This window comes from Rhinoderma darwinii, chromosome 1 (genome assembly GCF_050947455.1).
Source record: "Rhinoderma darwinii isolate aRhiDar2 chromosome 1, aRhiDar2.hap1, whole genome shotgun sequence".
Lineage (NCBI taxonomy): Eukaryota > Metazoa > Chordata > Amphibia > Anura > Rhinodermatidae > Rhinoderma > Rhinoderma darwinii.
In genome coordinates, this window is record NC_134687.1 from 180891248 (window position 1) to 180915235 (window position 23988).

General features: G+C 41.1%; 1 protein-coding gene across 2 annotated transcripts in view; it reads right to left on the reverse strand.

The window, feature by feature from the left end:
• LOC142757550 (alcohol dehydrogenase 1-like) overlaps positions 1-23988 on the reverse strand; it is a 122153-nt gene that overhangs the window by 3500 nt on the left and 94665 nt on the right. Inside the window, exons 7-9 of one of the 2 annotated variants that reach the window (XM_075860628.1) lie at positions 22789-22924; positions 22496-22634; positions 6256-6309 (exon numbers count right to left, since the gene is read on the reverse strand). In XM_075860628.1, coding sequence (XP_075716743.1) covers positions 6285-6309; positions 22496-22634; positions 22789-22924 — 300 coding nt within the window. In that variant the 3' untranslated portion in view covers positions 6256-6284. Of the gene's footprint in view, positions 1-6165; positions 6310-22495; positions 22635-22788; positions 22925-23988 lie in introns of those variants that run through there. The other variant, XM_075860627.1, reaches the window with a different exon arrangement.

A 23988-nucleotide genomic window follows, 5' to 3' on the forward strand; every position in this document is an offset into this window, starting at 1 on the left:
AAAGTTTGTGGTGCTATTTCTCCTTTAATTTTTGTGGAAATAAAAAAAAACTAGCTAAACCTACATTTTATTTGAAAAAAATTAGATTTTCATTTCCACGGCCTAATTCCAATAATTTCTGCAAAAAACCTGTGGGGTCAAAATGCTCACTATACCCCTAGATAATTTTCTCAATAGGTGTAGTTTCCAAAATGGGGTCACTTGTGGGGGGTTTCCGCTGTTTTATCCCCTCAGGGGCTTTGCAAATGTGATATGGCCTCCGCAAACCATTCCTGCTAAATTTGAGCTCTAAAAGCGAAATAGCGCTCTTTCCCTTCGAAGCCCTGCCGTGTGTCCAAACAGCCGTTTATTACCACATGTGGGGTATTGTTTTACTCAGGAGAAATTGCTTTACAAATTTTGTGGTGCTTTGCTCCTTCAGTCCTTGTGGAAATGAGAAAAAATTAGCTAAACCTACATTTTCTTTGAAAAAAATGTAGATTTTAATTTTCACGGCCTACTTCCAATAATTTCTGCAAAAAATCGGCACGGTCAAAATGCTCGACTAGATAATTTTCTTGAGGTGTGTAGTTTCCAAAATGGGGTCACTTTTGGGAGATTTACACTGTTTTGGCACCGCAAGAGCCCTTCAAACCAGACATGGTGCCTAAAATATATTCTAATAAAAATAAGGCCCCAAAATCCACTAGGTGCTCCTTTGCTTCTGAGGCCGGTGCTTCAGTCCAGTAGCACACTAGGGCCACATGTGGGATATTTCCTAAAACTGCAGAACGTGGGCAATAAATATTGAGTTGCATTTCTCTGGTAAAACTTTCTGTGTTATAAAAAAAATTGGCTTAAATATTAATTTCTGCAAAAAAATATAAAATTTGTAAATTTCACCTCTACATTGCTTTAATTCCGGTGAAACGTCTAAAGGGTTAAGAAACTTTCTAAATGCTGTTTTGAATACTTTGAGGGGTGAAGTTTTTAAAATGGGGTAATTTTTTGAGGGTTTCTAATATATAAGGCCCTCAAAGCCACTTCACAACTGAACAGGCCCCTGTAAAAATAGCCTTTTGACATTTTCTTGAAAATATGAAAAATTGCTGCTAAAGTTCAAAGCCTTGTAACGTCCTAGAAAAATAAAAGGATGTTCAAAAAATTATGCCAATCTAAAGTAGACATTTGGGGGATGTTAGTTAGCAACAATTTTGTGTAGTATAACTGCCTGTCTTACAAGCAGATACATTTATATTGAGAAATTTTTAATTTTTCATACATTTTGGTGTTTTTCACAATTAAATACTGAACATATCGAGCAAATTTTGGCAGTAACATAATGTCAAATGTGTCACGAGAAAACAATCTCAGAATCGCTTGGATAGGTAAAAGCATTCCGAAGTTATTACCACATAAAGTGAAACATGTCAGATTTGAAAAATGAGGCTCTGTCAGGAAGGTCAAAAGTGGCTAAAGAGGGATGGGGTTAACCCCTTGTGACTGTGGCATCTAAAGAGTTTGACGCTGTACTCTCTTGTATAATCTGCAACGTGACGATACTCTTGCAGGCTGCCTGTGTAGAACTGGTATCTGACCACTGTATGGTCACTGTATAGCAGTTTTATTGGTTATATTGGTCTTTGTATAGTAGTTGTGTACACTTTATCCTGACTGACTGAAAAACAAGTATATGCCTGTCCCTGACTATGTAATTTCTTAGATATCAACTGTGGCTTCGAAGGAGTTTGACAGAAGGAGGAGACTCCCTCTGTCAGCTCATTGGCATGCAGAGACGCGATCAAGGCCGCATGTCTGACAGAGACATCTGCCTATTAGCTTGTCAGGTCCGTATTTCACACCGAATAACCACCTCTGTAAATTGAAAGCTGAAGGCATGCCTGGAGAGAAGTACACCACACAGTTGTTTGGTACAGCTCCTCTCTCTGCCAGGAGGAAGACTGAAAAACTTTTTATTCAGAACAAAGAAACACAGAAAGAGACACATGCCCCTCCCTCGAGATGTGGGACTTGCTTAAGTCCCATTGCTGTAAGTTTTCCTATACATTCTTCTGCACACTCCTCTTTGCATTCCAGGGGGCGGTGTCTTCCATAGGCGTGTTATGCAGGCTCTTTGTGCTCCATGAATCCAATCTCTTTGTGTAATATACTGAATATATATATATATATATATGTAAGGATAATATTTTTCAAACAATATACATGGTAATGATCCCTGACAAGCTCATCTAATGGTTTGCTGGTCAGTATTTCAAAACATTATTGCCTGTCAGTATAACAAGTATTCTAAAGCATTATGTAAGCGATTAAAGGATCACAGCTTTTACTCCCCTAATGAGAAAAAAAAAAAGTGGAATTAAGTTTAATAATGTTTACTCACATAGTGCTCCTAAAAAAACGATATTAAATGGTTTTTTTTTAAAAATATAAAAAAAAAAAAATTTACAGTGCCTTGCAAAAATATATACCCCCAGTGCCTTGTGAAAGTATTTACCCCTTTCTGTTTTTCCTATTAGATATACAGTGCCTTGTGAAAGGATTCACCCCTTTTGTGTTTTGCCACCCACGTGTTTTGTTACATTACCACCTAGAATTCAAATAGATTTTGAAGTTGATTTTTTTTAAAGGACCTAACAAAATAGTCCAAATTTTTACAGTGTAATGAAAAAAAAAAAAAAAAAAAACTAAAAACGGAAAAGTTGTGTGTTCATGTTCATGAACCCCCTTTGCTATGAAACCCCTAAATAAGGTCTGGTCAAACCAATTAATTTCAGAAGTCACATAATTAGTTGAATAAGGTTGTCCTGTGTGCAATCAAGGTGTCACATGACCTGTCACATGATCTCATTATAAATACACCTGTTCTGAAAGGATCCGGAGTCACTAATCAAGCAACATGAAGACCAAGGAGCTCTCCAAACAGGTCAGAGACCGCAGCCTATGGTCCGCAGCGGAGTTTTTCGCAACATCTGAACTAACTTGCCAGAAAATTTATTGAAACAACTGTAAAAAACGGCCGCTGGAGAATTCCACTGTGGACTGTCCGCAGCAGAATTCCACAGCAAATCCCCCACGTCTGGCCTTGCCCTGACACATAAAGAAGAAAAACAATTATTATTCTTACCTTTCCTGGGTCCAGCGCTGGAGCCGCAATGTCAGCGAGCTGAGTCCTATATCTAATCCTATCATGTGTGATACTGTCTGCTCAGCCACTGTATCTAATCCAATCATGTGTGACACTGTCTACTCAGCCACTGTGTCTAATCCAATCATGTGTGATACTGTCTGCGGAGCTGTGTATCTAATCCTATCATGTGTGATACTGTCTGTGGAACTGTGTATCTTATCCTATCATGTGTGATACTGTCTACTGAGCCACTGTATCTAATCCCATCATGTGTGATACTGTCTGCTTGGCTTTATATCTAATCCTATCATGTGTGATACTGTCTGCTGAGCTATGTATCTAATCCCATCATGTGTGATACTGTCTGCTGGGCCCTATCTCTAATCCTATCATGTGTAATACTGACTGCTGAGCCACTGTATCTAATCCAATCATGTGTGATACTGTCTGCGGAGCTGTGTATCTAATCCTATCATGTGTGATACTGTCTGTGGAACTGTGTATCTAATCCTATCATGTGTGATACTGTCTACTGAGCCACTGTATCTAATCCCATCATGTGTGATACTGTCTGCTGGGCTTTATATCTAATCCTATCATGTGTGATACTGTCTGCTGAGCTATGTATCTAATCCCATCATGTGTGATACTGTCTGTGGAACTGTGTATCTAATCCTATCATGTGTGATACTGTCTACTGAGCCACTGTATCTAATCCCATCATGTGTGATACTGTCTGCTGGGCTTTATATCTAATCCTATCATGTGTGATACTGTCTGCTGAGCTATGTATCTAATCCCATCATGTGTGATACTGTCTGCTGGGCCCTATCTCTAATCCTATCATGTGTATTACTGACTGCTGAGCCACTGTATCTAAACCTATTATGTGTGATACTGTCTGCTGAGCTGTGTATCTAATCTCATCATGTGTGATACTGTCTGCTGGGCCTTATATCTAATCCTATCATGTGTGATACTGTCTGCTGAGCCACTGTATCTAATCCTATCATGTGTGATACTGTCTGCTGAGCCACTGTATCTAATCCTATCCATAGTTTATAGGGTCGTAGTGCTATAGATATGCTATGCTGTCTCCTATACACACACACATTTTTTTTGGGCGGACCCATATGTATTGGCGCTATTTCCCCTGACATTTTAAGTCCTTAGTGACGCCCCTGGCTGCTAGTGCTGCGTTGTTGGGTCACTTAGGAGAGCCAATGATGCAGCTGAAAGCTGCGGACCGTCGGCCATGAGAAGTTTGTGGGGGGGGGGGCAATAAGAACTTTTGCATCGGGGCCCATGAGCCTTTAGCTACGCCCATGGCCGCAGATGCTTGATTGGATAGAGATCTGGGGAATTTGGAGGCCAAGTCAACACCTTCATCTCTTTGTCATGTTCCTTACACCATTCCTGAATAATTTTTTTCAGTGTTGCAGTGTACAATATGCTGCCTGAAAGAGCCCACTGCCATTAGGGAATACTGTTCCATGAAAGGGTATACTTGGTCTGCAGAAATGTTTAGGTAGATGGTACATGTCAAAGTAACATCCACATGAATGCCAGGATGCAAGGTTTCCCAGCAGAACATCGCCTAGAGCAGCACACTGCCTCCGCCAACTTACCTTCGTACCATAGTGCATCATGGTGCCATCTCTTCCCCATGTAAGCAACACACACACACACACACACACACACACACACACACACACACACACACACCCAGCCATCCACATGATGTAAAATTAAACTTGATTCAGCCGACCAGGCCATCTTCTTTCATTTCTCCATTGTCCAGTTCTGATGCTAATGTGCCAATTATAGGCACTTTTGGCAGTGAACATGGGCACCCTGACAGGTCTGCGGCTAACCAGCCCCAAGCACATCTAACTGTGGTTCACTGAATAGTTTGACTTTCTATCATAGCCAGCATTAACTTCAGCAATTTGTGCTACAGTAGCTCTTCTATGGTATTGGACCAGATGGGCCTTTGATCCCCACATGAATTAATAATCATTGGGCACCTATGACCCTGTCGCCAGTTCACTGGTTGTCCCTCCTTTGAACAATTTTGGACCAGGTGGTGCTCTGTGGTATGTAGAAACAAATCCTTAAAATGCATGTGTAGCGAGAAAGATCCAAAGCACTCCCCATTTAACAATATAAATTTCTTCTTTATTCAGCATAAGCAGTGGTAGGCTAATACTACACATCCTATCACAAATGAGGCTTGCAAAAGTACAACTGGGCGTGTTGAAAAGTAAAAGTACAACTGGGCGTGTATTATGTGCGTACATCGGGGCGTTTTTACTTCTTTTACTAGCTGGGCGTTATGACGAGAAGTATCATCCACTTCTCTCCAGAACGCCCAGCTTCTGGCAGATCACGCTGTGACGTCACTTCCCCAGGTCCTGCATCGTGTCAGACGAGCGAGGACACATCGGCACCAGAGGCTACAGTTGATTCTGCAGCAGCATCGGCGTTTGCAGGTAAGTAGCTACATCAACTTACCTGCAAACGCCGATGCTGCTGCAGAATCAACTGTAGCCTCTGGTGCCGATGTGTCCTCGCTCGTCCGACACGATGCAGGACCTGTGAGTGACGTCACAGCGTGATCTCTCGAGAACACGCTGTCTGCACTGCCAGAACCTGGGCGTTCTGAAGAGAAGTGGATGATACTTCTCGTCAGAACGCCCAGCTAGTAAAAGAAGTAAAAACGCCCCGATGTACGCACATAATACACGCCCAGTTGTACTTTTACTTTTCAACACGCCCAGTTGTACTTTTGCAAGCCTCATTTGCATAAATACAAAAATGGTCATAACTTGGCCAAAAATGCTCGTTTTTTAAAAATAAAAACGTTACTGTAATCTACATTGCAGCGCCTATCTGCTGTAATAGCAGATAGGGGTTGCAAAATCTGGTGACAGAGCCTCTTTAATGTTATGGCTGAGGAGTGTCAATGTGCCCCATTATGTGATTATTGAATACTATAGTCCTCATGAACAATGAAAGCAGTACAGCACACAGCAGTATCCCGTTGCACTCATTTTAATCTTATGAGATCAGGAAGGGATATATTACATATATTCAAACAATCCTATGAATCAATGCTTTCTTCTTACATTAACAACGGGCATTTCTGCTGATGGTTTCAGAACTCCAGCACTGTACGTATGCTGTAGACAAAGAAAGCAACAAAAGACAAAATTACTGCTCACGGTCATGTGGATCAAAGTGAAAACATTCAAGAAAATGCATAGTGATAATTACTATTCAGTATACTATTAACTATCAGTTAGTTACAGTTTCTATCTGGTTACAGTGGGATATTTTCCAGGTGAATCTACAATGTTATTTCATCAGCTGCAGATATAATAGATGAAAAAGATATCGCCAACAATGTAAACTCAGTATATATATATATATATATATATATATATATATATATATATATATATATATAAACAGTGGTTATTTGTTTGCTAATAAAATGAAAATCAGACATTTACAGTTCAAGTTTCCACGAAAAGGCAAAAAATATGTTTTGGTTCAGACAAAGAAACTTTTCTTTCTGACAACTGGCCACTTGTTACCATGTAGCGCTGAATATTTAGTCCTAGTAACCAATTATATTCACATGTTTTACATTTGGACCAAATGTTATGTAAATAGTATGTAAATGAGCGTAAACTCTTTATATAGAATCGATTGGAGTACATTAGATTTATCTTCACCACAGCTTATCCATATGGTTCAGATAAATACGAAGTCACAAATGATTTGTTTGACATTTTCTGATATAATAATAGAAATGGAAACAATTATGGACAAAGTTTGATATGATTATTATTCCTTTTTTTTTTTTTTAGCACAAAGCACAATTCTTAACTCCCTGTATAATTTTATACATCATTGAACACAATATCAATGTTTTGATGAATTAACAAAGGTTGTAGGTGAACCTATTATTTTTATCTAGAGGTTATTAAATAGTGGTCTTGGGATAGATAAGGGCCCGTATTACTTACTTCTCCTTGCTCCCGAGCTCCTCTTCAGCTCTGGGAGCTCTTGGGTCCGGAAACTGTCCAGCATCAGGACCCCTTGTGCTGCGGCACCCAGAGCTGAAGAGGAGCCGGGAACGAGGAGAGGTAAGTATACCTAGGGTTCTGGCCTGGGGGTCTGATTATTAGAGGGGTCTGAGGTAATAGAAGGGATCTGGGGTCTAAAATGGCGTGGCTTACATATTTAACCCTTTCTTGCAAATATATGTACCATTACGTTCTAATTGCAGTGTTCTTACTGCAATATAACTAAATGGTTTGTCCAGTTGATGGCGCAGGCACAGGAGAATAGTTGCCTTCGATCCCAGCTATTTAACCCCTTCCCGACATTTGACGTATGGTTACGCCATGGAAAGCTAATGCTTTTGCCGTATCCATACGCCAAATGCTTGGCACCGGCTCAGAAGCTGAGCCGGTGCCATCATCCAGCGGTATCTTACAGCTGACATCCTGCTGTAATGGCGGGGACCAAAATTAGCTTTAATCCCCGCCATTAATCCCTTAAATGCAGCGCTCAAACGCGATCGCTGCATTTAAGGTGTTTGCAGCTCATCGGAACCCCAGCAATGAAATTGCCGGGATTCCGGTGGCTGCAATGGCAACCGGAGGCCTAATACTGGTCTCCCGGTCTGCCTAGCATGGAAGGCGGTCAAGACCTGCCCGACGGCGGAGTCTGATCGGCTTCCGTAGCTGCCCTTCAAGATGGCGCCGGCTCATGAGCTGATCTGGCATAATCAGTGGTGGAAGTCAGCTGTGTGTTATAGCTGACCTCCACCTGTAACGGCAGGAACCGGAGCTAGCTCCGATCCCTGCCATTAACCCCTTTGATGCAGCGATCGAAAGCGATCGCTGCATCTTAGCGGTTGCTAGCAGATCCCCAGCCCTGACAGGCAATCATTAGGGAACCAGGAAGGGGAGGACCCAAACATATCTGCTGGAAGCGACGGTGTCCGTATTATACCAGGACATCACTTTCCCAGCAAAATTCCCCAAACTGCAAAGGTGCGGAGTGTGGACCAAAAGGGGCATAAGAAAGGACACCATATATTAGTGCGACACTGGCCTGTGCAGAAAGGATTGCTTCACAGCGTAACACACATCTATGGATAATTTTATTTTATTTTTTTACCCCATTATTATACCACCTGACTATGCCCCTGATGTAGTCTGCCCAGCTTACATGTACCCCCACATTATAAATGGGAACACCAGCAATACTCAAATCTACTACCAAGCAAAATCCGCTCTTCATAAGTCAAATGGCGCTCCCTCCGCTCTGAACCCTACAGCGTGCCCAAACAGCAGTTTCCTTCCAAATATAAGGCATCGCCATACCCGGGAGAACCCTTTTAACAATTTTTGGGGTCTGTGTCTCCAGTGGCATAAGGTGGGCATGACATATTTGCCACTGAAATGGCATATCTAGGGAAAAAAATATAAATTTTTAATTTGCACATTCGCAGCGCATTCATTTATGGAAAAGACCTGTGGGGTGAAAATGCTCACTGCACCCCTTAATAAATGCCTTGAGGGGTGTAGTTTCCATAATGGGGTCACTTTCTTTTTATTATTTCAAATCTAAGCCTCTGCAATTGTTAACCAATACTTTGTAAATCACCAAATTAGGCCTCAAATTTACATGGTACTCTTTCACTCACGAGCGTGGTCGAATGTCCAGGCAAAAGATTAGGGCCATGTGTAGGGTGTTTCTAAAACCGGGAAACACAGCATAATAATTAGAGAGCTGTCTTGTTATGGTGGCACAAGCTGGGCACCACATATTAGCATATATATGGAAAAAAATCAAATTTTCACTCTGCAACTTCGAGTGCACACTAATTTCTACAAAACACCTGCAGGGTTAACATGCTTACTACACCCCTAGGTCAATGCATTGAGGGGTGTAGTTTTCAAAATGGGGTCACTTCTGGGGGGTTTACACTGTTTTGGTCCAACAGGCGCCCATTAACCAATCCAGCAAAATCTGCACTCCAAATGGCGCTCTTTCCCTTCTGAGCCCTGCCGTGTGCCCAAACAGCAGTTTATGACCACATATGGGGTACTTCCATACTCGGGAGAAATAGCTTTACAAATGTTGGGTTCTTTTTTTCATTTATTTGTTGAAAAAAATGAACAATTTTGCGCTAAAGCTGCGTCTTATTGAAGAAAAAGGGTTGTTTTTATTTTTACTGCCCAATTCTAATAAATTCTATGAAATATCTGTGGGGTCAAAATGCTCACTACACCCCTAGATGAATTCCTCAAGGGGTGTAGTTTCCTAAATGGAGTCACTTTTTTGGCATTTTCATTGTTTTGTCCCCTTAGGGGCTTTGTAAATGTGACATGGCCTCCGCAAACCATTCCTGCTAAATTTGAACTCCAAAAGCCAAATGGCGCTCCATCCCTTCTAAGCCCTGCCGTGTGTCAAAACAGCCGTTTATGACCACATGTAGGGAATTGTTTTACTCGGGAGAAACTGCTTTACAAAGTTTGTGGTGCTATTTCTCCTTTAATTTTTGTGGAAATAAAAAAAAACTAGCTAAACCTACATTTTATTTGAAAAAAATTAGATTTTCATTTCCACGGCCTAATTCCAATAATTTCTGCAAAAAACCTGTGGGGTCAAAATGCTCACTATACCCCTAGATAATTTTCTCAATAGGTGTAGTTTCCAAAATGGGGTCACTTGTGGGGGGTTTCCGCTGTTTTATCCCCTCAGGGGCTTTGCAAATGTGATATGGCCTCCGCAAACCATTCCTGCTAAATTTGAGCTCTAAAAGCGAAATAGCGCTCTTTCCCTTCGAAGCCCTGCCGTGTGTCCAAACAGCCGTTTATTACCACATGTGGGGTATTGTTTTACTCAGGAGAAATTGCTTTACAAATTTTGTGGTGCTTTGCTCCTTCAGTCCTTGTGGAAATGAGAAAAAATTAGCTAAACCTACATTTTCTTTGAAAAAAATGTAGATTTTAATTTTCACGGCCTACTTCCAATAATTTCTGCAAAAAATCGGCACGGTCAAAATGCTCGACTAGATAATTTTCTTGAGGTGTGTAGTTTCCAAAATGGGGTCACTTTTGGGAGATTTACACTGTTTTGGCACCGCAAGAGCCCTTCAAACCAGACATGGTGCCTAAAATATATTCTAATAAAAATAAGGCCCCAAAATCCACTAGGTGCTCCTTTGCTTCTGAGGCCGGTGCTTCAGTCCAGTAGCACACTAGGGCCACATGTGGGATATTTCCTAAAACTGCAGAACGTGGGCAATAAATATTGAGTTGCATTTCTCTGGTAAAACTTTCTGTGTTATAAAAAAAATTGGCTTAAATATTAATTTCTGCAAAAAAATATAAAATTTGTAAATTTCACCTCTACATTGCTTTAATTCCGGTGAAACGTCTAAAGGGTTAAGAAACTTTCTAAATGCTGTTTTGAATACTTTGAGGGGTGAAGTTTTTAAAATGGGGTAATTTTTTGAGGGTTTCTAATATATAAGGCCCTCAAAGCCACTTCACAACTGAACAGGCCCCTGTAAAAATAGCCTTTTGACATTTTCTTGAAAATATGAAAAATTGCTGCTAAAGTTCAAAGCCTTGTAACGTCCTAGAAAAATAAAAGGATGTTCAAAAAATTATGCCAATCTAAAGTAGACATTTGGGGGATGTTAGTTAGCAACAATTTTGTGTAGTATAACTGCCTGTCTTACAAGCAGATACATTTATATTGAGAAATTTTTAATTTTTCATACATTTTGGTGTTTTTCACAATTAAATACTGAACATATCGAGCAAATTTTGGCAGTAACATAATGTCAAATGTGTCACGAGAAAACAATCTCAGAATCGCTTGGATAGGTAAAAGCATTCCGAAGTTATTACCACATAAAGTGAAACATGTCAGATTTGAAAAATGAGGCTCTGTCAGGAAGGTCAAAAGTGGCTAAAGAGGGATGGGGTTAACCCCTTGTGACTGTGGCATCTAAAGAGTTTGACGCTGTACTCTCTTGTATAATCTGCAACGTGACGATACTCTTGCAGGCTGCCTGTGTAGAACTGGTATCTGACCACTGTATGGTCACTGTATAGCAGTTTTATTGGTTATATTGGTCTTTGTATAGTAGTTGTGTACACTTTATCCTGACTGACTGAAAAACAAGTATATGCCTGTCCCTGACTATGTAATTTCTTAGATATCAACTGTGGCTTCGAAGGAGTTTGACAGAAGGAGGAGACTCCCTCTGTCAGCTCATTGGCATGCAGAGACGCGATCAAGGCCGCATGTCTGACAGAGACATCTGCCTATTAGCTTGTCAGGTCCGTATTTCACACCGAATAACCACCTCTGTAAATTGAAAGCTGAAGGCATGCCTGGAGAGAAGTACACCACACAGTTGTTTGGTACAGCTCCTCTCTCTGCCAGGAGGAAGACTGAAAAACTTTTTATTCAGAACAAAGAAACACAGAAAGAGACACATGCCCCTCCCTCGAGATGTGGGACTTGCTTAAGTCCCATTGCTGTAAGTTTTCCTATACATTCTTCTGCACACTCCTCTTTGCATTCCAGGGGGCGGTGTCTTCCATAGGCGTGTTATGCAGGCTCTTTGTGCTCCATGAATCCAATCTCTTTGTGTAATATACTGAATATATATATATATATATATGTAAGGATAATATTTTTCAAACAATATACATGGTAATGATCCCTGACAAGCTCATCTAATGGTTTGCTGGTCAGTATTTCAAAACATTATTGCCTGTCAGTATAACAAGTATTCTAAAGCATTATGTAAGCGATTAAAGGATCACAGCTTTTACTCCCCTAATGAGAAAAAAAAAAAGTGGAATTAAGTTTAATAATGTTTACTCACATAGTGCTCCTAAAAAAACGATATTAAATGGTTTTTTTTTAAAAATATAAAAAAAAAAAAATTTACAGTGCCTTGCAAAAATATATACCCCCAGTGCCTTGTGAAAGTATTTACCCCTTTCTGTTTTTCCTATTAGATATACAGTGCCTTGTGAAAGGATTCACCCCTTTTGTGTTTTGCCACCCACGTGTTTTGTTACATTACCACCTAGAATTCAAATAGATTTTGAAGTTGATTTTTTTTAAAGGACCTAACAAAATAGTCCAAATTTTTACAGTGTAATGAAAAAAAAAAAAAAAAAAAACTAAAAACGGAAAAGTTGTGTGTTCATGTTCATGAACCCCCTTTGCTATGAAACCCCTAAATAAGGTCTGGTCAAACCAATTAATTTCAGAAGTCACATAATTAGTTGAATAAGGTTGTCCTGTGTGCAATCAAGGTGTCACATGACCTGTCACATGATCTCATTATAAATACACCTGTTCTGAAAGGATCCGGAGTCACTAATCAAGCAACATGAAGACCAAGGAGCTCTCCAAACAGGTCAGAGACCGAGTTGTAGAGAAGTATAAATCAGGGGTGGAATGTAAAAAAAATATCCCAAACTTCAAACATAACGGAGCACCATTAAATCTATTATAACAAAATGGAAAGAATATGGCACAACTAGAAACCTGACAAGAGAAGGCCGCCCACCAAAACTCACAGCAAGGGCAAGGAGGGCATTAATCAGAGATTCAACAAAGACATCAACTATAAAACTGAAGGAGTTCCAAAGATTCACAGCGGAGATGGAAGTATCTGTCCATAGCACCACTATAAGCCATATACTCCAGAGAGTGGGGCTATGGAAGAGCGGCCAGAAAAAGCCAAACAAAGAAAAACAAAAGAAAACTAGTTTTAAGTTTACCAAACAGCATGTGGCAGACGCCCTAAACACATGGAAGGTTTTCTGGTCAGATGAGGCTAAAATTGAAATTTTTGTCCCTTATACTAAACGCTATGTGGGGCGCAAACACACTTTCCATCACTCCAAGAAAATCATTCCCACAGTGAAGCATGGCGATGGCAGTATCATGCTGTGGGGATGCTTTTCATCTGCAAGTGCTGAAAAACTAGTCAGTGTTGAAGGAAAGATGGAGGGCAATAAATACAGGGTAATTCTTTAGGAAAACCTGTTTCAGTCTACCAGAGATTTGATACTGAGACAGAGGTTCACATTCCAGCAGGACAATGACCCTAAACTTACTGCTAAGGCTACACTGGAGAGGTTTAAGAGGAAACATTTAGGGTATGTTCACACGGCAGCCTCCGTTACGGCTGAAATTACGGAGCTGTTTTCAGGCGAAAACAGCTCCTGAATTTCAGACGTAATGGCATGTGCAGGCGTTTTTCACAGCGTCCATTACGGACGTAATTGGAGCTGTTTTTCTATGGAGTCAATGAAAAATTGCTCCAATTACGTCTCAAGAAATGACAGGCACTTCTTTGTCGCGGGCGTCTTTTTTACCCGCCGTCTTTTGACAGCGGCACGTAAAAAAAGAGACCGTCTGCACGGTACATCGTAAAACCCATTCAAATGAATGGGCAGATGTTTGCCGACGCTTTGGAGCCGTATTTTCAGGCGAAATTCGAGGCGTAAAACGCCCGAATTATGTCTGTAAATAGGGCGTGTGAACATACCCTGAGATGTCTTGGAATGTCCTAGTCAAAGCCCAGACCTCAATCCAATTGAGAATCTGTGGCATGACTTCTGTACACCAACGCAATCTTCTAACTTGAAGGAGTTGGAACAGTTTTGCCAGAAAGAACAGCCAAAAATCTATGTCTGGACATATCCTAAGAAAGATTAATCTGTGATTACTGCAAAATGTGGCTCCATAAAGTATTGACTTTCCAGTGGTGAATACTTATGCACATTAATCACTTTTTTTTTTTGTCTTAATTTTTGTAAGGGTATGTTCACACGGCCTATTTTCAGACGTAATTCGGGCGTTTTATGCTTGAATTACGCCTGAAAAAACGCCCCTAATATGCCTACAAACATCTGCCCATTGCTTTCAATGGGTTTTACGGTGTTCTGTTCCCACGAGCCTTAATTTTACGCGTCGCTGTCAAAATACGGTGTGTAAATGACGGCTCATCAAAAGAAGTGCAGGACACTTCTTGGGACGTTTTTGGAGCCGTTTTTCATACTCTATTGAAAACAGCTCCATAAACGGCTGTAAAAAATACCGCGAAAAATGCGAGTTGCTCAAAAAAATCTGAAAATCAGGAGCTGTTTTCCCTTGAAAACAGCTCCTTATTTTGAGAAGTTTTTGAGTTTGTGTGTGAACATACACTTATTGTCACAGTAAAAAACCTTTTGCACCCTCAAAGTTGACAAGTTGTGTAAATCAAATGGTACAAACCTCCAAAAAAATCTATTTTAATTCAAGGTTGTAATGCAACAAAACAGGAAAAACACCAAGGTGTAAATACTTTAAAAAGGCATTGTACTGTATGGTACCGCCACAAACATAACGACTCGTACAAAAAAAGATTTCATATTATTTAAACTGCATCACCCATAGCGTAATAAAGAAAATGAAAAAAACAAGGCGGAATTGCGGATTTTTCCCATTCCCCCGACCCCGTAAACTTTTTACATTTGAAATTGCTTGAATCATACCAACCCATAGAACAAAGTTAACATATTATTTATACTGCACAGCGCATTCCCCCTACTAAAAATTTATTATCTGTACCCCAAAATAGTGCCAATAAAACTACAACTTGTGCCACAAAAAACAATCCCTCATACAGCTACAGTTATGACTCTCGCAATGCAACGTTTAAAAAAACAACAAAACACTGCATTCTAAAGGTGAAAATAGACTGCGTCCTTAACCCCTTAATGACATGTTGGTGGCAGCCGTTAAGGGGTACTATGGTGTAGGCTCACAGACTTCGCGCGCTCCATAATCAGCGGGTGTCGGCATTGTAATACAGCCTACACCTTACTTCAATGGGTGGAATCAAAAATCTCTTTAATTCTTTTCACCCCTTAAGTGAATCGCAACTGTGGCATCTAGGGCTTTGGAATAAAAAAAAAAAACATCAATTTGGTATTGCCGTAATCATATCAACCCATAGAATAAAGTGAACATGTAGTTTTTACCGCACAATATTTTTTCTCCATTTCACCCCACAAATAATTTTTTTTGCAGTTCCCCAGTACATTATATGATACATTAAATGGGGCCATGAAAAATTACAACTTGTCCCGCAAAAATAAGCCCTCATATAGCTATATAGTACCTTATTCTTAATCAATTTAACATGTTCATAAATATATGATGCATTATAAAATGACTGTTCTACTACCACTCCTTGCATGTATGTTCATCCTCATGCTGTATGCTTTAGGAGTCATTCAAGGTACTTGGATTTGTGATCATGTTTAAACTAGAATATATATTTCTAGTGAGTAATTTCTGGTCCAGAATTAAGCAGTTGGCTGTGTTGGCAGGGGATAACTGGCGTAATTATAGGGCTAATTATATTATAGATATCAACTTCTTAAAGGTGGAAGAGTCTCTTAACACCAATGGCTTTACATTGATGTGCTAAGGGTCTAGAACCAGCAGCTGGGGTAAAACAATACTCTAAGGATTATATACATGTTGAATGATTGTGTGTGTGTGTGTGTGTGTGTGTGTGTGTGTGTGTGTGTATATGTGTATATATATATATATATATATATATATATATACACAGTGAAGGAAATAAGTATTTGATCCCTTGCTGATTTTGTAAGTTTGCCCACTGCCAAAGATATGAACAGGCTAGAATTTTTAGGCTAGGTTAATTTTACCAGTGAGAGATAGATTATATAAAAAAGAAAAAAGAAAATCACATTGTCAAAATTATATATATTTATTTGCATTGTGCACAGAGAAATCAGTATTTGATCCCTTTGGCAAACAAGACTTAATACTTGGTGGCAAAACCCTTATTGGCAAGCACAGCAGTCAGACGGTTTTTGTAGTTGATGATGAGGTTTGCACACATGTTAGATGGAATTTTGGCCCACTCCTCTTTGTAGAAAAACCTGTAAATCATTAAGATTTCAAGGCATTAAGATTAAGGTCGCTTGGCAACTCGGATCTTCAGCTCCCTCCATAAGTTTTCGATGGGATTAAGGTCTGGAGACTGGCTAGGCCACTCCATGACCTTATTGTGCTTCTTTTTGAGCCACTCCTTTGTTGCCTTGGCTGTATGTTTCGGGTCATTGTCATGCTGGAAGACCCAGCCACGAGCCATTTTTAATGTCCTGTGGAGGGAAGGATGTTCTCACTCAGGATTTGACGGTACATGGCTCCATCCATTCTCCCATTGATGCGGTGAAGTAGTCCTGTGCCCTTAGCAGAGAAACACCCCCAAAACATAATGTTTCCACCTCCATGCTTGACAGTGGGGACGGGGTTCTTTGGGTCATAGGCAGCATTTCTCTTCCTCCAAACACGGCGAGTTGAGTTAATGCCAAAGAGCTCCATTTTAGTCTCATCTGACCACAGCACCTTCTCCCAATTACTCTCAGAATCATCCAGATGTTCATTTGCAAACTTCAGATGGGCCTGTACATGTGCCTTCTTGAGCAGGGGGACCTTGCGGGCACTGCAGGATTTTAATCTATTACGGCGTAATGTGTTACCAATGGTTTTCTTGGTGACTGTGGTCCCAGCTGCCTTGAGATCATTAACAAGTTCCCCCCGTGTAGTTTTCGGCTGAGCTCTCACCTTCCTCAGGATCAAGGATACCCCACGAGGTGAGATTTTGCATGGAGCCCCAGATCGATGTCGATTGACAGCCATTTTGTATGTCTTCCATTTTCTTACTGTTGCACCAACAGTTGTCTCCTTCTCGCCCAGCGTCTTACTTATGGTTTTGTAGCCCATTCCAGCCTTGTGCAGGTCTATGATCTTGTCCCTGACATCCTTAGAAAGCTCTTTGGTCTTGCCCATGTTGTAGAGGTTAGAGTCAGACTGATTAATTGAGTCTGTGGACAGGAGTCTTTTATACAGGTGACCATTTAAGACAGCTGTGTTTAATGCAGGCACCAAGTTGATTTGGAGGGTGTAACTGGTCTGGAGGAGGCTGAACTCTTAGGCTGGGTTCACACGACCTATTTTCAGACGTAAACAAGGCGTATTATGCCTCGTTTTACGTCTGAGGCTGGGTTCACACGACCTATTTTCAGACGTAAACGAGGCGCATAAATAGGGCTACAATACGTCGGCAAACATCTGCCCATTCATTTGAATGGTTTTGCCGACGTACTGTGCAGACAACCTGTAATTTACGTGGCACTTCTTTGCCACGTAATTTGAGCTGTTCTTCATTGAACTCAATGAAGCACAGCTCAAGATTTACGAGCGTCTCAGACGCCTCGCAAAATGCGAGGATGAGCATTTACGTGTGAAACGAGGCAGCTGTTTTCTCTCAAACAGTCTGTCTTTTCACACGTAAATGACAGCTAGCGTGTGCACATACCTAAGGCTGGGTTCACACGACCTATTTTCAGACGTAAACGAGGCGTATTATGCCTCGTTTTACGTCTGAAAATAGGGCTACAATACGTCGGAAAACATCTGCCCATTCATTTGAATGGGTTTGTCGACGTACTGTGCAGACGACCAGTCATTTACGCGTCGTCGTTTGACAGCTGTCAAACGACGACGCGTAAAAATACAGCCTCGTAAAAAGAAGTACAGGACACTTCTTTGGACGTTTTTGGAGCCGTTTTCTCATAGACTCCAATGAAAACAGCTCCAAAAACGGACGTAAAATACGCAGCGAAAAACGCCACGAAAAACGTGAGTTGCTCAAAAAACGTCTGAAAATCAGGGGCTGTTTTCCCTTGAAAACAGCTCCATATTTTCAGACGTTTTTGGTCACTACGTGTGCACATACCCTTAATGGTTAATAGGGGATCAAATACTTATTTCTCTGTGCACAATGCAAATAAATATATATAATTTTGAGTATGTGATTTTCTTTTTTTTTTTTTTAATATAATCTATCTCTCACTGGTAAAATTAACCTAGCCTAAAAATTCTAGACTGTTCATGTCTTTGACAGTGGGCAAACTTACAAAATCAGCAAGGGATCAAATACTTATTTCCTTCACTGTGTGTGTGTATATATATATATATATATATATATATATACACACGTGTGTGTGTGTGTGTGTGTGTGTGTGTGAGTTTGTGTGTGTGTGTGCAGGTAGGCAATCACTGCTCATACGAGCTGATCGCTCAAAACAGCTTCAAAACAGCTGATCGGCGTGGATCCCTGAGGATAGGCCATCAATTCTTATTGGCTGAAAAACTCCTTCAACAATAAGTAAAACCTTCTCAAAATATTTTCCACAACTCTTGACCGGTTCCCGACCTCTGGTTGTGTATTTACAGCCGGCGGTCTGAGTTCTTAAAACCCGCGACGTAGACTATTTACAGCGCGGGTTTTAGCTTGCTGCCTGAGTAAGAGGGCAGCTGAATGTCGGGTCTCCGGCAGTCAGTAACTGCCGGGGACCCTGAGGAGTAGATAGAAGCAGCTTTCGCTGCTTCTATCTTCTCTGATCTCTTCTACACAATGGGCATTGGGGCTTGCCGGAGCAGCGGTGCTCGCCGCTGTTCCTTCAAAAGAGCTGATTGGTGGCTATGAAGGATCAGTGGCTCACTAGCACCACTGCTCCATTGAGCACCCCCCCCCCCACACACACATACACACAAACACCCCCAAACATGCAGGTAAGCTCTGTGTGTGTGTGTGTGTGTGCGCGGAAGGGGGGGGGGTTTGTGTTTGTGTGGGGGGGTTTGTGTGTGTGGGGGTCTGTGTGTGGTGCGGTTGCCTGTTTATGGGGGTTTGTGTGTGGGGGCGCTCGACGGAGCACCAGTGCTTGCCGCTGTTCCTTTAAAACAGCTGATTGGCAGGTATGAAGGATCAGCTGGCACACGTGCGCTTATGATCCTTCACGGCCGCTTATCAGCTGTTTTGAAGGATCAGCCACGAGCACCGCTGCTCCGTCGAGCACCCCCCCACACATACACACACACCAAACATGCACCACAATAGAAACTACAGGCCAATGAAAAATAATTCCCTTAGGGCATGTTCACACGACGCTCAAAAAAACATGTCAAATACACTAGCGTTTATGTATTTTTTTCCGTGTTTTTTTTACGGATTTTGCGTAATTAGGACTCCCATTGACTATGGGAACATTTGGCATGTTTTACCTGCCAAAGAATTGTCAAGACGCTTTTTTTTTTCCGCAACAGGTTTTTTAAAAGTGCTTGCACAAAAAATTGTGTTGTATGTACTAACGGCGCTCTTTCCCATTGATGTAAATGAGAAGCTTAATCAAGTGTTTGACGCGTTTTCCGGCACATAAAATGCGTCAAAATCCGAGTCAAATACACGCCGTGTGAACCTGTCGACTGAAAAGTCATTCACCACAGGGTCTTCCCTCTTGACTTTCATCATTCTTAGCCTTTCAGTGTGTCCTGTAGTTCCTGCCAAATAGACTCCCAAAATGGGAGCTGGACGCTTCTTAGCAATTTAAAGACACCTTTTCCTGACTTGTACCCAAAAATAGAGAGCGGGTGAGTTTCCCTCCCACATTTACAGCAGCTGTAGGTCAGGCTGCTTTGCCTGATTCCCCTTGCTGTAATTCCGGGAAGTGCTCCCTCTGGTGGCCAACATAGGAAAACACATGTCAAATTATTATTTAATTTTTAATACTTTTCACCTTGTGGCAAAAAAAATATATAGCAAAAAAACGTATAACATATAATAAAAGTAAGTAAGTTACTTAAAAACTTTTTTTATTTGGCAACACATTCAATTTAACTCTCTCTTTTTTTAATCTGTTCTCCCTATCTCGTTGCTCTCTATCTCGGATATCTGATTTCTGTGTTTGTCTCCTTCTGACTCTTTCATGTGTTTGTCTCTCTATGGCCAGGACCACACACAGAGTTTTGATGCAGTTTTTGGCTCAGGTTTTGAGCCAAACACAGGAGTGGACACCAAAGAATGGAGATGCCTCAGTCTTTTCTATACACCTTTTCTTTCTTTAGCTTGACTTCTGACTTTGGTTAAAAAAACTGCAACAAAAAACGGTATCAAAACTCTGTGTGTGATTTTACCCTAAGGCAATTTCTGTGTCTCTGTGGAGTGTGTGCATTTCTCTGGCTATGCCTACAGATGTAGCCAGATCTATCTTGACTGATAACTTGCTGCATCGTGATATCACACAAAAAACTCTCCATATATGGACAGTGACCTCAGGGACTCCTGGAGCGGTCCCCTAATCCTGAAGCGGAATCCCCGGCCACAACAGGCCATGATTCAGTTCCAGGAGAAGTACTTGATTTCACTGTCCATATATTAGGACAGTGACATCAGGAACGTCTCCTGAAGAGGAATCCCCGGCCACAGCAGCCGGCGCTGTGGCCGGTGATTCCGCTCCAGCAGAAGTTCCTGATGTCACTATCCATATATGGACAGTGACGTCAGGGACTACTCCTGAAGCTGAAACCCCAGTCACAGCCATGCCCGACACAGCTGTGGCCGGCGATTCCGCTACAGGAGAAGTCCTTGACTTCACCGTCCATATATGGACAGTGAAGTCAGGGACTTCTCTTGGAGTGGAATCACCAGCCGATGGGCCGCTGTGGTCGGGGATTCCGCTTCAGGAGCAGGGGACCACTCTAGGAGATGTCTATATATGAACAGGGAAGTCTGGGACTTCTCCTGGAGCGGTCCCCTTCAGTGGCGCTATCTACAGGAAGGGGGGTGCCACCTATAGTAGGGTGTGCCATCAACAGGGTGGTGCCATCTACAGGGGTGCTATGTATAAGGGGGCTGTGTGGTACTTCCTACAGGTGGGTTGTGGCAGTATCTACAGGGGGCTGTGTAGCATTATCTACAGGGCGCAGTGTGTGGCATTATCTACAGTGGGCTGTGGCAGTATCTACAGGGGGCTGTGTGGCAGTATCTACAGGGGGCTATGTGGCAGTATCTACAGAAGGCAGTGTGTGGCATTATCTACAGGGGGGCTGTGGCAGTATCTACAAAGAGCTGTGTGTCATTATCTACAGAGGGCAGTGTGTGTCAAAAAAAATTGACACATTGGCACCCCACAATAGCATCGCGGGGGCACAGATGCGGTGACAGAGGGAGCCCTTTTCCTCTGTTTATCCACTTAGATGCCGTGGTCAGCATTGACCAAGGCTTTTAAGGGGTTAAATGGCCAGTAATGGAGTTATTGCTGATCCTAGTCATTAAAGCAGTGTGTCGGCTACATAATACAGCCAACACCCGCAAGTGATAGCACGGGCACAACTCCTGTATCCACACCATGACTGTACCAAAATAGTACATCGGTTCTGTTCTATGCAGTTCCTGTGAAGTACTATTATAGTGCAGGGTGGGAAAGGGTTAATACACAAACATAAAAAATATCCTGAAACAAATCACAACAAGAAAATGGGCAGGGGGGCACTACAAAGATAATTCAGACTAAATTTCATTAAAGTGGTAATCTCATCAGATAACTAATCAAAGGTCCATCTAGAAATGCATTATATTGTTGTGTAAGTATCGGAGCATTAATTTAGTAACCTAAACAATATATGAAAGAATGGTTAAACATTCTCTAGAATCATTCTCTAGAATCACTACTCCTATTCATAGCCTGCCAGGAAACATCCATAGATCCCCCAATTGGCAGGGACCATTTAAGTAAGACTTTGGGACTTGGAATGGGCGCTTCCACTCTAGGAAATAGCTGTATTTTCACTTTATCCCCTTTTATAGATTCTGGAGTTTACATGCACAGCCTATGTATGAACTCGAGACCATATGTGGGCCACAATGCCATTCTTTGGAGTCCGCAGCAAGGTGTACATTAACCGTGTCTGTCTCACGTTAGTATCAGGCTGGGTTGACACGACCTATTTTCAGGCGTAAACGAGGCGTATTATTAAACGACGACGCGTAAATTGACTGCCTCGGCAAAGAAGTGCAGGGCACTTCTTTGCCACGTAATTTGAGATGTTCTTCATTGAACTCAATGAAGCACAGCTCAAGATTTACGAGCGTCACAGACGCCTCGCAAAATGCGAGGAGGAGCATTTACGTGTGAAACGAGGCAGCTGCAAACAGTCTGTCTTTTCACACGTAAATGCCTCTCAGCGTGTGAACATACCCTTAGAAAGCACTAAGAACATGTTTGCCTAATTTTGAGAATTTAGTTTAAAATGTTCCCTTTTAGTGTATTCATATTGTCCTACATTAATATAACAGATTATTGTGAGGTTCAAAAATATGACATTTATAATATTCTATGTTTGTTTTATATGTTTATCCAAAGAACAATTCAAACATACCTTTCACCTTTGCGTAACAGGTCAAAACCTTTATTTATTTCATTAAATGCCAATTTGTGAGTTAGCAAACCATCAACTTTGAACTTCTCGGAAATCAGATCTAATACTAGTTGAGGAACACTGTCCTTGCCCCTAAAGCCTAAACAGAAAAAGATAATAATAATGAGTACTAGGCTATCGGGGCAAACGCAGAATGTTTTAATGGGTGTTTCTAAAAAAAAATCCAAGTACTATGCCCCCCATAGGTTGGTATTTCTGTGCCAAAGCAAGTTTTACACATTATTGTTACACACCTCCAAATAAACCTCCTTTCAAGGTTCGTCCAGTGAGAAGCAATATTGGTGGAAATGAGAGTTTGGATAGTGAAGGAGCCACTCCAACTATAACAGCGGTGCCGCAACTCAAGTGGCTGGAGAGTAGTGCAGAAACCTGTGTAGGAACACATGGAGAACATTTAAGAAATCATCTAAGATAGACATCTAATAAGAAATAATGACTATGTTCCTTATTATCAATATCTACAGGGCATGTTCAGAAGGCAAGGATTCTGCACCGAAAATCTGCGACAAATTTACAGTATCAATATGTGGAGAATCTTTCAAAAACCCATTTTTAAAAATAAAAAAATTAATTATAACGATCTTTATTTCATTTTCTCACATTGCCCCCTTTTAATTAGGAGCCTATTTTATATAAAAAAACAAATAAATAAATACAAAATTAAATCCTCTATATCCTCACTACACCTTCACCCATCCCAGCCTGCAACCATCTCTATCTAATAAAATGTATATACCTTCTTTATTCTATCACCAAAAAAAATCCTCTCATCTTTGCACAATGGAGAGAAAGTACATGGAGATCCATTCTGTAAGAATACATTTCTTAGTAGCCAGTATTGTGAGATGTATAAGATCCTTTAGCTGCCTATCATCTCCTTTATCCGAATAATAAAAAAGACCTAACCGTGGATCCAGGATTTCCCTACCTAGAATATGCTCTAGATATCGCTAGACATTTTTCCATAATCTACCAATAGCCAGACAATTTCCATAGGCAGTGTATTAAATCTCCTTAGAATTCCCTGCACTTCAGGCATTCCTGCTTAGAGGCTCTGTCACCAGATTATAAGTGCCCTATCTCCTACATAATCTGATCTGCGCTGTAATGTAGATAACAGTGGCTTTTATTTTGAAAAACGATCATTTTTTAGCAAGTTATGAACAATTTTAGATTTATTTTAGATTTATGCTAATTCGTTTCTTAATGCCCAACTGGGCGTTTTTAACTTTTGACCAAGTGGCCATTGTAAAGAGACGTGTATGATGCTGAGCAATCAGCGTTATACACTTCTCTCCATTCATGTCCATTTGTACTCAGCACAGCGTGATCTCGCGAGATCAGGCTGTGCCGTGTAAGTCCCACAAACTTTACCGAAGTGTCGGGAGTGTGAATAGACATCACATCCTGGCTGGAGGCAATGTCTATTCACT